The sequence below is a fragment of the Anopheles funestus genome, chromosome 3RL, assembly GCF_943734845.2.
Source record: "Anopheles funestus chromosome 3RL, idAnoFuneDA-416_04, whole genome shotgun sequence".
Lineage (NCBI taxonomy): Eukaryota > Metazoa > Arthropoda > Insecta > Diptera > Culicidae > Anopheles > Anopheles funestus.
Genome location: NC_064599.1, coordinates 47,800,792 through 47,815,184, shown reverse-complemented (window position 1 = coordinate 47,815,184; position 14,393 = coordinate 47,800,792). Strand labels below are relative to the sequence as shown.

General features: G+C 41.6%; 2 protein-coding genes across 2 annotated transcripts in view; both read left to right on the top strand.

Moving 5' to 3' along the window:
• The first annotated feature begins 915 nt into the window (after positions 1–915).
• The window catches only part of LOC125767750 (uncharacterized), a 65,338-nt gene continuing 51,860 nt past the window's right edge, over positions 916–14,393 (top strand). Inside the window, exon 1 of the mRNA XM_049434610.1 lies at positions 916–1,451. The gene's annotated coding sequence lies outside the window, so the exon portion shown is untranslated. The remainder of the gene's footprint in view (positions 1,452–14,393) is intronic.
• Positions 1,622–14,393, top strand: part of LOC125767751 (uncharacterized) — a 64,632-nt gene continuing 51,860 nt past the window's right edge. The window contains exon 1 of the mRNA XM_049434613.1: positions 1,622–8,432. Within this exon, the coding sequence (XP_049290570.1) occupies positions 2,933–8,110 (5,178 nt within the window). The 5' untranslated portion in view covers positions 1,622–2,932 and the 3' untranslated portion in view covers positions 8,111–8,432. The remainder of the gene's footprint in view (positions 8,433–14,393) is intronic.

Genomic DNA, 14,393 nt, shown 5'->3' with positions numbered 1-14,393 from the left:
ATCTCACCGGGGTCTGTGGCAAGGGATCGGGCTCTCCTGTTTGCTGTTTAACATTACTATGGAAGAGTCATGCGAAGCGCGAGCTTCAACATCCGGGGCACGATTTTCACCCGATCATCAAACGGACATCTGCGGCGGTGTCCGACGCGTACACCCAACTGAAAAGCGAGGCCCATAGTATTGGGTTGAGGATCAATGCGACGAAAACAAAGTACCTGCTTGCCGGAGGCTCTGACCGTGATAGAGCCCGACTCGGAAGCAGAGTATCAGTTGACGGCGACAATCTCGAGGTGGTAGAGGAGTTCTGCTACCTCGATACGATCGTAACTTCGGACAACAGCATGATCAGCGAAATCCGAAGACGCATTGTTCAAGGAAATCGTGACTACTACGGGCTTCACGGGCAGGCCTGAGACATGACTAATCAAGTTAAAAAAATCATTAAACATGATCGAGGCAACGTCAGCCACAAACCTATCGCAGCGAGGACAGCAAGAGAGGAAGTAGATGTTCAAAGGTTTTTTTTATATTCGCTTATAAAGAATGTAGCTTCTACAAGAAAATGTAACAATAATAATCATTCTGCCGGTAACGATAAAGTACGTGGACTGTAAGGTCGTTAAGCCACGAAGAAGAAGAAGACGTCCCCAGCAAAACTGTAGAAAGTTTTGCATTTTGCGCAATTTTGATACTTCGCAAAAATTATTAAGCATTGCTGTTGCAAACATTTTTTTCATGGATTTCAATCGAAACTAAACATACATCGTTCTAATTTTCTTTTCACTTAACTATATCAGTTTTATATATTCATATATTAGATACAAACGGTACCTAAATATGACTACTTAAAATAATTCAACTCGGGAATCGGAAATTTATTTCCTATCCCGTCATTTAATCGAAACTGCCCACTGTGCACTGATACGAATTCGAAGCCTTAAGTGACTTATCACCCGTTTTAATTTTATCAATTCCGGGAAAGTATCAATTCCAGGAAATTTATTTACGAGTCAAACGTAACGGACAAATGAACGTAACATGCACTATCAGCATTAAATGTGCGGTCCGATTAAGCATACTGTTTCATTCGTTTCCAAGGTGTTGTTCACGGAAGACCGTACACGGCAGAAGCATTTCATTGAAAGGTGGTGTTTTAGCTTAATCGTTTTGTGTGTCTAAAATCGTTTAGAAATCAACTGACATTGCAGATCAACGTGTTTCACTTGCGTGCCCTACGAAACCAAAGACTACACATCTTTAACAGAAGATTTACTTCATTTATAAGTCGGCCGATTCGCTCGACAGAGCATAATCCGCCAACATATTAGTGTCCAATACGGTGCAAAGTTATTTCACTATTGAGCTGAACTAACCACTTGACTACGCTGCCTAAAAAGGAAATGATAAAGTAAGTTTCTTCAAGTGTGTAGTTTCTAACACTAGAATCACAGGTACAGTTACGGATATAAAAGAGTTCGAAGTCACTAAATTTCCAGGTGGGATTAAGTGTCGGTCCTGTTACGTAGAAAACCGCTGCCACTATCTTCCTCACTTTTCGACACGTTGTATTTCGCGGATTAGTGATAAAAAGATCATAATATTTGGTTTCAAGTCAAGTTTATTAACAATTTCTTCCTGCTTACATACTAACGATGCATTCTGAGATTTAACAGTAAAAGCCTGATGAAAGAATTAATTTTCCTTAAGATAGCATTAGCATTGTCGGGCTTAAGCGCATAGCGTTGACCAATAGCGATCGCAAGGCATCTTCAGCATTTTACGCCGGTTAATGCTTTAATTGTTATGATTAGCTCGTCTGAACACGAGCATGATCGCCTGAACGTATTACTTTATGCTTAGGTTCGCTATTCATATGTTTGTTGAGATAAGAGTTTATTTATATTTATACGTATCATGCCATGACCGTTAAAAGTTCTCGCATGCTCATTTTATGATTCAATGTCGCGTTCGCAACATTCCGCGGCGTCTTAGTTTGCGTAGCGAAAGATCCGTCTCTGTTTATGTACACATAGAAGGAGTGGAGGAGTGGAGGAATGGAGAGCTATCTCGGAATTGCCAGGGGGAGATATGGAGAGAAATCGAGGATAAAAACGATGAAAGGCTTTTAAGTTCATAAGAAAGAACACCAAAAGTACAGGGGCCTTAAACAGTATCACGACAATCGGATGATGAATTCGAGTGTCATAGTATTGAGTGTGTCGTCCACATGCACGTGAAAAGACAGGCTCTCGCCTATCCAGGTATCAAGGGTTTCCTAGTGAAGGATACTTTACGTACTTCAGTGTACCACAAAGCGTAATTCTAAAATATTCTTTTCTAAGAACGAACAAAAGGGTTTCTTTTTGAGTAAATGGATTACATTCTTGAGGAGGAGATCATAATGAATATTATAGTTATTTTGCGAAAATTTGCAGTAGAATATATTTGTTTATTCTACGAGAACGGCCGCATAGTTGAATGTTAAGTTCCACGGTTCAGCATACAATCCCAAATCCCAGGACCGTATATCCCGGCTCAGCTGATCGTCTCCTCTCATAACCTGCTGTCATGGGCAGCTGCGCCGACAAAATGCCATCTATAAGTTGAAGCATGCAGCGACACCCCATAGGAACAAGTCGTACGACATAGCCCTCGCCCGTAACATTACTAAAAGATCTAAAAGAACCGCGAACGTAGAACATTGTTTCTATTCATAAAAGGTTTAGGATGTCGTGCTCTCGTATGAAAAGATCATAGTTTTGATCCGGATTAGCCTATCTTAGCTAATGGAAAATAACGACATACCGTACATTAATTATTCAACATTTATGTTTAAATATATTTTTCCGCAAGCATCGAACGTATCTCGATAAAACAACATCTGTAATATGCACGGATGGCTATGACACGACATATGAGTTTATGACATATTATGTTTTCATGTAATTTGATTTGTGTTGCCTTAGGTATGGAATTGAAGGATGAACAACGAAAATTTAAACGGAAACAACACTCTATCGATCGAGATGCTTCAACATCGTCATCGAGCCCGAAGACACCATCCAATCAGGGACTTCAGAAAATGTCTAGTTGGCATGGCAATTCTTATCAAATCGATTGTACCTTTCTGATAGTTCTTGGTGGCTATGAAAGGCAATTGGAGGACAAGCAGTTCAACTATACGATCACGCTGGAGGATCCACAAGGAGGCAAGTTTGATGATGTAGTGCTTCGTTGCCCTTCACAAAATAGTGCCGTATACATGCAGTGCAAGCATAAAAAAAAGCAAAACTCCACTGCCACCAACCCGCTCAGCATTGGAAACAAAAAAGGGAAATCTTTACACACAATGAATGCATCTGCTTTACTAGGTCAGTCGAAGTCAAGTCCATTTTCGATTCCGGTTTACTTCATGTCATTTCTGCAAATGCAATGTCAGAGTAATCATAGCGGATCGACGAAAAACCATTATTTGTTATGTACCAATGCCGAAATCGACGAAGATGCAGAACAATACTTTACGACACAAGAAATGAGCGAAAATGATATATTCAAATGTTTCAAAAACCTAGATGCAACGTTCCATCAACTCGACGAACACAAGAGATGGGATTCTCTTGAAGAAAAACTCAGGCAGTCAAGCCTCAGTTGCTTGGCAAAATCTTTAGCTAAATCAATTTATAAACAGGACACGATCAGTCTTGAGATTCATCCGATTTTCGATATATACGCCGTCCTAATCAACAATATTATCGAACAGTCATCAACCTCAGATGCGGCGCACCATTACGAGTTTAAGCAAACATTTCGAAATGCTAGTGATATAATGCAGACTCCAGCAATTAGCTATCTTCGTGAAAAATTTATTGAGGAGTACAAACCTTTCTTGGGAAAAGATCGCGAGGAGACCGATGTTTGGAAGGACATTTTGAAAAAAGGCATCAAAACGGAAGTGAATTTTTCATTAGCAGCTACGACGAATGCTTTGAATTCAATGAATATTCAATGTTCGGAATATGCCAAGATTAATGAAAAGATTACAGAATTTAACACCAAATTTAGATTAGTTTGTACTCCAAGCGAAGAACAACTTCGTACGAACGCCAAACAACTGCTTTCCAAATTAACTAACGCTGAACAAGAGGCCACTTATGATAGCCTGCATAAATCTATATGCAATATAATGGAAAACAGTGAAAACGTTGAAATAAACAAGAATTTTTTAAATCACACGTTTACAAAGGTAAAACGCAACACAACTTATACGCAAGTGAAAGAGCTAACCAGAGAGTTTATTAAGTCGTTGACCATAAGATATGCAGATAATCTTATCAGACAGGAATGGTTGGAAAACTCCAACTTGTATAAAATTCTTAGCACCCAGTCACTAAGCGGAATGTATTACTATCGTGGTATGGTTGATGTGAATGTCAGTTCCATCATCATTTTACAAACTCTGCAGTTGCTTACAACTGAATGCTTATTTATCCATGCATCCATGTACAGCCAAATCGAAGCGTTGGAAAACATTATTGTTTTTGTGTGTGAATATCTTAATGATCAATATTTGAAACATTATGTAGTCGTAGTCGTAGATAAACAGGAAATCGCTACAATCGAATCATTCACACGACTGCACAAAAGCTATCAGCAGAGGCTTATAATATTGACGAAAACAACAGAAGAGGAACATTCATCAGAGAAATGTTTGCTCGTGTGTGATCTTACAGAGGAAGCGTCAAACAAATTATTCGAAGCGAATGATAAAATGCACTTGTTTGGAACGACTATTTCTTTAAAGAGCATTGTACAAGAAACAGTTAATTTAGCCGTTTTATTCGATGTTCTGAATGTTAGCGCCAATGCGACGGAAAGTACAAACATAAATTTGCACAACTACGAGAAAATTAAACCAAATTACATACAACGTGATTTTGAAACATATTCTACGTGTATGTCTTCGGATGAACTTACTAACCGGAATATCAAGAAACACTTGGAAACTATAAAAGACTCGGTTTTCCATAAGTCATGCAGTTTTGAGGAAGTAGCAGAGAATCGTCATGTACAGTCAGCGTTATCTTTAGTACAATCATCCATATCAAAACCTGAAGAACACAACGCAATCGATGATATAATTGACGATAATAAAAATTGCAAAGTTTTTATTTTCTTGGACGAAGCTGGTTTCGGCAAATCGACCTATTTTACGTGGCTTGCCTGGCGTTTATCGGAGGTACAACCATCGCTATTAGTGATTAAACTGAATGCTGTAGAATATTCTTCCGAATTCGATCAATTAAAAACCAGGCTAAATGAGCTTGGTGATTCAGAAATGGTAAAAATACTTTTCCTGTTTGTATCTTTGGCGCTAGCTCATGGTAACAAACGATCTTCGGTTGGGATAAAAGAAGTTATGGAAAATAGAGAGTTTTACGCAAATATGTTGCACTTGTCTAATGAACGAGTTTTGAGGCTTGATGAAGCTAAAGTAAAAAGTTTAACTTTAGAGCAAGTGCTGGAATTGCGTCTGTTTTGCAACAAATTCAATGACCGACAACTGATATTGTTATTGGACGGTTATGATGAAATCGTTCCCGATTACTCGGACGTAGTAAACAAATGCTTCGCATGGTTTGCCAACTGTAATGGAATACGTAAAATATATTTATCATGTCGTCCATACGATTTTGAAGTTCATCTGAAACACGCATTCAGAAGTTCTAAAATTTTGCGATTGAAATCATTTTCCCATCACCATCAAATACTTTCTTTGCACAAACAAATGTTGAGCGTGGTAAAAGAATATTATGACAGCGAAAAGAGACACCAAACAGTTGTGCTCAGTGTCGTCTATGCGATTTTAAATAACCGTTTGGGAGATTTAGCTAATGCGCCGTTATTACTACACATGGCAATTGACTCATTTTTACAAATCATCAGGCAATATATATTTTTTCCAACAAAAACCATTTCAGACAATTGTTTTGCAAATGAACAATTCAACACTTTTCAAATTGTACACACTTTTGTACAAAGGAAATTGGAAATACTATTAACAGAAAAATCATGTTCAACTGATACCTCATTAAAGACGGTGATAGCTCTGCACAGGAATAAACAATTGATAAATCAATTGGAACGAGAACATACTTTTATAGCGATATATATTATGTTTGATAAAAGTCGCATTAGCTCATTTATTTCTGACACAGAATTAAATTCTGCTATGGAAAATATTTCCGAAGGAAGAGAGAAAACTGGCATTTTAGTCGGAGTGAAAAATGGCATTCCAATATTTATTCATAAAATTTTTGCAGAGTACTTTGCAGCGTCATGGCTATTTCATAATAGGAATAGACTTAAAAATGATAGCTACTTTAAATCACAGCTATTTTGGAACGATGGCTTAAATAGAACGCGTGACTTTTTCGACCAAATGATCGTTAGAGAACAAGCCGAAAGAAGCGAAATTCATTTGGCTGTATTGAATAAATCTTTTGAACAAGTAAAGGCAATCCTTTTAAAGAATCCGTCATCCATAAATGATACAGATATCGGGGGTCGAACCCCTCTGCATTTAGCTTTTCAACATGACCATCATCCGATCACACGTTTTCTGCTGGAAAATATGTCCATCAATTCGATAAATTCAAAAGATGATATTTTTGGCTGGAGTGCCTTAGATTATGCATTTGTCAGAACTAATAAACATGTCATGAAGTCTCTTTTCGAATTCGAAGCAAAGATCAACTTGAACGCCTTGCTCGAGCAATTGTTTTCAAATGATAGCGATACTCTGTTGATTCAAGCATGTAATTATATCAATTATTTAACGTCTGTTGAAGAAACTGAACAGTTAGCAAAGGAAACAGTCAACTATCTGTGCAACAAAAGAGGAGTAGACATAAATGCTCCTCGTGAAAAATTAAAAAATTTAACAATTATTGAGTTTTGCATAATGAAAAATACGTATGAATTGTTTAAACAGTTTATTTTACACCTAGCCAACCCAACCAGCTATTTGAGCAACATGGCACACAAACTGTTCCATGCAATGCTCGAAAAAAAAGCGTACAATTTTGTATGCTTTCTTGTCGATGAAATCAATTTATATCCTCAGCCATTCAAGAAAACCCTTACGTTGTTTGCAGCTTTAAAATCAGCCATCGAGCTGGATCGAATGAAATCATTTCAACTCTTTCTCGATCAGTTGTGTTTCCAACTTCAAATCGATTGTGCTGATGATGATGATGATGCTGCTGATGATGACGTTAGTGATGATTTTTGTATAAACAGTAATACTCCATCCCTGGATGAACTCGCCTATCAGCTTCCGAAGAGCTGTTGTGTACGAAAGTCCACAAATGTGTTATTGTCATTGCCAGAGTACGTAGAAAACAATATTTTAGTCACAGAACATCTTTTTGAGACGCTTCTGGCTAGAGCAGCACATAAGGGAAATGTTCCCATGATGAAATATATTATCAAGAAATTCCAAAAGCCCATTACTAATAGAACTATTGTAACGGTCATGCGATTATTGCCTAAAGGGAAACGTATGCTTCATGATCAATCCATTCATGCCTTTAAATATCTGTTACACAAAACAACCGATCTACAGGCTATTGATGAGGAGGGACGAAATTTGTTACACATGACCATTCACAATGGCTGTTATTTCATGGTTCTGTGTTTGATCGATACTCAACTCGATCGCACACTGCTCAATGAAAGAATCCGATGGAACGTATTCCACTATATTGCATCCAGCGAATCAAAATACACAAATCGGGCATTGCATTTATATCAACAATTTATGTCGCTAGAGCATCCTGATCGCTTCGATACTCTAGATATCAATGATAACAGTGTCTATGAAATTGCCGTAATCAACAGCAATTGTGATATTGCAAGAGAAATGATAGAAATAACTATAAAAGATCCCAAAGCGTCAGGAGGATTTGACTTCGTGCTAGATTCCGTAACCAAACTGGTGGATTCACATGCATTAGAGGTTTTGGAATATTTTAAATACTTGTTTCAGTATGGAGATTTGATGTGGATGGAACTGTACAGCAGAATCCGACAACGTGTACCATTAATTTAAGCAATTTATCAAAAAACTGGCATTATGTTTAGTTTCAATGAGTTACGAGCAGTAAAGTTGTAAGGCCTCCATCTATTGCCAGGACATAAAAGCGAGAAGTTTCATATTAGCGATTAAATGAATAAACGATCACGGGTCCAATATGCAATACGATGCAAGCCTAGCTGAGATTGATAAGTAAGTTACGATTAGAATGCATGGGATAAATATTTCTTTATAGTTATGCACACTATAAATATAGTTATGAAATCAGAAACTTCTATGTAGCAAACCACATGCTAACAAACCACTCGCAAATACACAACACCATACCCTCTTGAAGGTAGCTGAACGGATTGGAACTCGAACAGTCAGTCGATCGGCAGCTCCATTTCAAGCAAGAAATAGACATGTAAAACTGTTAGATAATATTATCGTTCATGTGACTTCAAACATCTTAATATAAGATTAACACATAATAAATAAACCTGTATTCAATATAAGTGGTTGTTTTCTTCTTTTCGGTGTAACGATCTTCTAAGATCATGTCGTGTGGCTAGACGCTTGCGAACAGCCGACCGGAGCAGACGTGTTCACACTTTGCTCCCGCCTTGGTATTGGAGTTCTACAAAGCTTTTTCTACCTTTGGCGCGCCTCTGGTAGAAATTAGTGGAGTGCTCACAGCAGGTGTTAAATCAGCGACTTGGAAGTGGAATATTGTGCTTGTGTGTGTGTGATCGTGCTAACAGCAGTGAAGTGGTGTTGCGTTCCGAATTACTCTGTGATTGGATGTGGCCGTGCTTTATGTGTTGTGTTTTGCGATCCCTACGAGCGTGAATTCTATTTCAATAAAGTGTTCAATAAAGTGACACGAGTGTTAGCTTGTGAATCCAGTGAAAATCTGCCGTTTTGTTTACTAATTTATTCATTGATCCAATTAAGTTGCCTTCTGCGACAAATCTGCCAACGGGTTTTTGTTAAATTATATCCAGTTCTCTCTTCTTCTGCCGTCGGCACAGTGATTTTGTCCCGTTTTTACTCATTAATTTCCAACGGCATCCTAATCGCCTTCTGCGTTAAGTGGATCATTTTAAATTTGGATCAAATTAAGTTGCCTTCTGCGACAATTTTACCGACTAGTGAAACTAACAACATTCGTGAAAGTGTCTAGTGCGCGAAGAACCTTCAGTGGCGCATGCGCGTGCGACTAAGTGCAAACAAGTGCAAGTGGGAGGCGTCCGCGTCTGTTGATTGCCGTATCTTTTGAGTTATTGTCTTCCACGATAATTCACGGATATTCTACAGGCGGCGTTGACGCCCCAAGTTGGTGAAGCCCTCTGCCAAACCAGTCCCGCTTTAGCGAGTGCCAGTGTATTGAATCAACGGATAATTAAGATCAATTGGGAGGCGACCGCGTCTGTGGATAACCGTTCTGATTTGTTGTCTTCTACAATAAATACGCGGATTTTCGACGGACGGCGTCGACGCCACAAATTGGTGAGGCCCTCTGCCAAAACCAGTCCCAACTTAATTGTCCTAGTGCTTGTGCGTGCGTGTGTGTGTGCTCCGGAAATTGATCCTCAAGCGACGAAGCATCCCACAAGCGCCAGCGTAGACTCAAACCGGCAAGCCACAGACATTTAAGATAGCAGAAATTCTAGTTCATAAATTATTCCCAACACTCAATAACATTAACCATACATTCCTAAAAACCTTGCCTACCCACGTACAAATTCCCTGTCCCCATTTAAAAAACCGTTAGGAAAACCCACAAGAATCTCAAAATTCCCGAGCAAAAACCCAAAAAACCCATTCACAAGCACACAACATTACAAAAATCCCATTCACACGAACCAAACCCCTTTGTTCCTGCGAAGAAATTTTCCTTCGCACTTGTAATTAATTTTTGTACACCTATAGAAAATATTTTTTTTGCACGGACCAAACCCACACTTTCCTACACTCATAACATTCTTCTCCTTTGCACCTGCCACACCCTCCTAAAATAATATTTAACTAAACCCACTAAACCTCTTTCCCACGCGCAAGGTAGTTTTTTCCCCCTCGCCAAACTACGTACGCAGTTGCTACCTTGTACCCGTAACGGGGGAAATCCCACCAGCCAGCATCCTTTGCTTATTCACCATTCTCTAGTGCACCTGCCACACCCTCTAAAATAATAATCAACTGTACGCACTAAACCCCCTTTCCATGCGCAAGGTAGTTTCCTCCCCGCTCGGTAGTTTATTCCCACGTACACACTTGCTACCTTCTACCCGTAACGGAAAAAAAAACCCCATCAACTAGCATCCCTTGCTTATTCTCCCATCCGTAGCTCCCATCCGTTAATTCTCTCTCTTACACCCAAATAACCAATTCACCCTACAATTAGTTCACTCACTAATTCATTCATTTAAATCTCAAACTAGGAGTTCCGTTCCGATACAATATCTCCTAAATTAAGCCTTAACTTATTAATTCTCTTACCATCACATCAACAAATAAGCTAATCCCTGAATAATTTTTTTTCTGGAAATAATCAATCTTCACTCAAAGTATTCTAATAATTAAATAACAATATATTAGGTTTCCGTAGACAAATCCAAATCCCCTTCAAAAATACCCTACTGTACACTCTAGCATTAAAATTCCCGAACATTAAACCAACTTCGATTTACGACCTAAACCTTCCAAATCTGAAAATACTACTATATATATATATATATATATATATTTTCTTCTGCATATCCACAACATTTCTTCTCTCTCACGCTTGGCACAAATTAAATAATCCTATTAATTTATAATCTCCCCCCCCCCCACATTATAAACAAGACTACACTCTCCTTCTTTTACTACAATTCCAGCTCTAATTCTCCTCTTTCCTTACAGTCAAAATTCTCACACCAATCCCATATATCCGTTAAACCCACAAGGCAATACTACACTCTCCTCCTCTCTTATATTTTCAGCCAAAATCCTCATTTCCTCATAACTAATTTACCAAATCCCCTTCCACTTGTTAACAATACTACACTTTTCCTCTTCTCTATCTCTTATCAGTGCTAATTCTTTTCTTATTCATAAAAAATCCTTAAATTCCTCCCCTCTATCAAACAATACTACACTCTCCCTCTCTTCTTATATTTCCAGAAAATTGCTTAACCTACCCCCCCCCCCCATTAATAAACAATACTACACTCTCCTTCTTCTCTTTTATTTCAGAAAAAACCTCTTAATTCAACCCTCCTCCCCCAAAAAAGCAATACTACACTTTCCCTCTGTTCTTATAATTTCAGATAGAACCCCTCCTACCCAATTAAACAATACTACACTCTCCTTCTTCTTTTCTCTTCCAGGGCAAAGTTTTTTCACTTTTATCCCTATCCTCCAAAAAAGGCAATACTACACTTTCCCTCTGCTCTTATATTGCCAGGTTAAACTCCATCTGCTTCCACTATGGCCCCAATGACGCGCAGTACCTCTAGGTCGCAACTGACCGCATCGCCCAAGCGACTGTCGGGACCGGCCCGGGTGACCTCCAGAGGACGGGCCTCCCTAAGCACGGCGACCCCGTTGATGTCAACCAGACAAGAGGCCCTACTCACTCGCCGGATGACACTAGGCTCCTCGCCGACCATGCCAACCCTTCCATTTGCGGAAGCTTCCGCACCTTTGAAAAGCACTTCGAAGGTTGGACTGGGTCTGGCAAAGCGGTCGACGCTGCAGCCGGTCATCGAGGGGAGTGCGGGACCACTGGTTGCATCTACGGCTGGGCGCAGCTTGGAGGACTTCCTTGCACGGTACCCCGTTGGCATCAGTCCCGCGAATGATTTAGAGCGGGCAATGGCGATACTGACTGGCTTAATCCGTGACATACGCGACGGACAGAAGACAAAAGGACTCCTCACTATGCCAAAAGACTGGGCACTCAAATTCAGGACTTCCCTGAATTTGCTTGCCGACACAGCCGACAAAAACAAGACGGGATATCACGACAAAACAACAATGACGGACGTTCCCGAATCACCGCCACGTGCAGTGGACGAACTACTGGAACTCATTGCGACATCGGTTGAGCGGCAGTCCACGGGTAATGTAGGTGAAGTGGCCAGGTCTTCACTAGTGGAGGCCCAGCCTGCACCTCAGTCTCCCGGAAAACAGCTGTCTCCCGGTCCGACCAAAGAGGAGGTGGAAGAGCTGACGCACATGACGGAATTGATCTTGGAGGCCAACAATAAGCTTCTGCTTAAGTTGAACGCTGTAAAACAGTGGACACAGGAACAAACACAGGCACAAACACAGATAAACCAAACATCAGACAACCCAAACAACGAAGACACCACACAAACAGACAAACCAACAAACACACAAGACACCCAAACAAACAACCCTTCGACCCACACAAACAAAATGACAAAAACACCAAAAGACACAAACACCAAAACACACACAAACAAAAAGACCGAAACCACACAAAACTCTGAAACAGACATCCCCACGACCACGGACACACCCTTGACCCTTTCAAACGATGAGGCAAGCAACATAACAGACAAACACACAGACACACAAACAGCCAAAAAGACAAAGAAACGCAAGCGCAGACAAACCAAGAACAAGACTACGGACAACAGACAGGACCAGGACAAGTCTCAAGAACCGGAGCCCGAATGGACAAAAGTTCTGAGCAAACAGGCCAAGCGACGGTCACGGAGGAAGCAGCGGAAGCAGGAAGCAGCGGCGCTTGACGCGAACCAGCAGCAGCAGCGGCAGCAGCCGGAGCATCAGCAACAACCAAAACAACCGAAGCAGCGCGCGCATCGCGTCCCAGATGCGTTGGAGTTGGAAACAACGAACAACACAACACAGGACGAGATGATGCGCATCCTCAAGGAAAAGCTGGGGGATGATCGGCAGAAAGTGGAGCGTGTAAGGATGAATTTCCAGGGGAATATTCTTCTGGAATTGTCCTGCAAGAGCCACGACGAGACGCTTGAGATGTGGCGGAAAGTGTCCGAAGCACTGGAGGGCAAAGCGAAAGCCCGACCACGGACCCCCACAACTCGCCTCACCTGCACGAACATTCCACCAAGCTGCACCAATGAGAAAATCGCAACGGACCTAAGCACAGCCCTGGGAGTCACGATCTACGCGGACCAGATCAGTACCGTTAAATCCAATTACGGAACGCTGGTCGCATTTTTCGGATGCCCAGAGGTGGCAGTAACGGACGACGTGCTACTAAAACAGCATGTTGTTGGATTCAGCCAGTGCTGCCGGTTCAAGAAGGTTGAGGTGAAGCGCCAATGCTATCGGTGCTACGAGTTTGGCCACATTGCCACTCACTGCCGTGGGAAGGATCGGTCAAGCAAGTGTCATCGATGTGCGGAGACTAAGCACCCAGGACCGTGCACCAAGGAACGGAAGTGCCTCGTCTGCAAGGGCCCGGAAGCAATCGGGCACTCGTTCGGACAGCGCAACTGCCGCCAAGTAGGAGAAGGGGTAAAAAACCGGCCTCGTCATGATTAATGTCCTTCAACAGAACCTTAATCACAGCCAGCTGGCCCGGGACATGCTGATGCAGACTGCTCGGAACGAAGGCTGCGACATAGTGTTGATCGCCGATCCATACCGGATTCCGGAGAACAACGGTAACTGGGTCGCGGATCCGACGGGCAGAGTTGCAGCAGTATCGACAGGAAGATACCCTATCCAACGCATAATCGAGAATCGGCGGGATTACTTCGTCGTGGTCGAAATGCGTGGTATCGTTTTCTGCTCCGTGTATCTACCTCCTGTGGGGTCCGATTTGTCAGTGGAGGATTATCGACGCAAATGGACCGAAATTGCGTCGGTGATTCCGCGGAATCGGGACACCGTGATCGGCGGGGACGTCAACGCCTGGTCAGGAGCGTGGGGGATGGAACGCAGACACAACGATGGAGAACGAGTTCATAGGGGAGCAGTGGTGATGGATGCTATGGCATCACTTGAGCTAGTCTTGTTGAACCGGGGCAACCGGCCAACCTGGGGCAACAACAGTGGCCGTAGTTCCATTATCGACGTTTCCTTCTGCAGCTCGTCTCTTCTGGGGGAAAATAACTGGCGAGTCTGCGACGAAAATCCAAGTGACCACAATACCATCAAGTTTGCGGTCGGGAGGACGACGACGCAGCGTAACCTGGGACACAGTCCACAGCAGGCTTCGGAGAGCAGATGGGCAACCCGGTATTTCAACAAGGACTTGTTCGTTGAAATTCTGGGGTCACTGGACATCTACAATCGCACCCTCTTGGCGGAC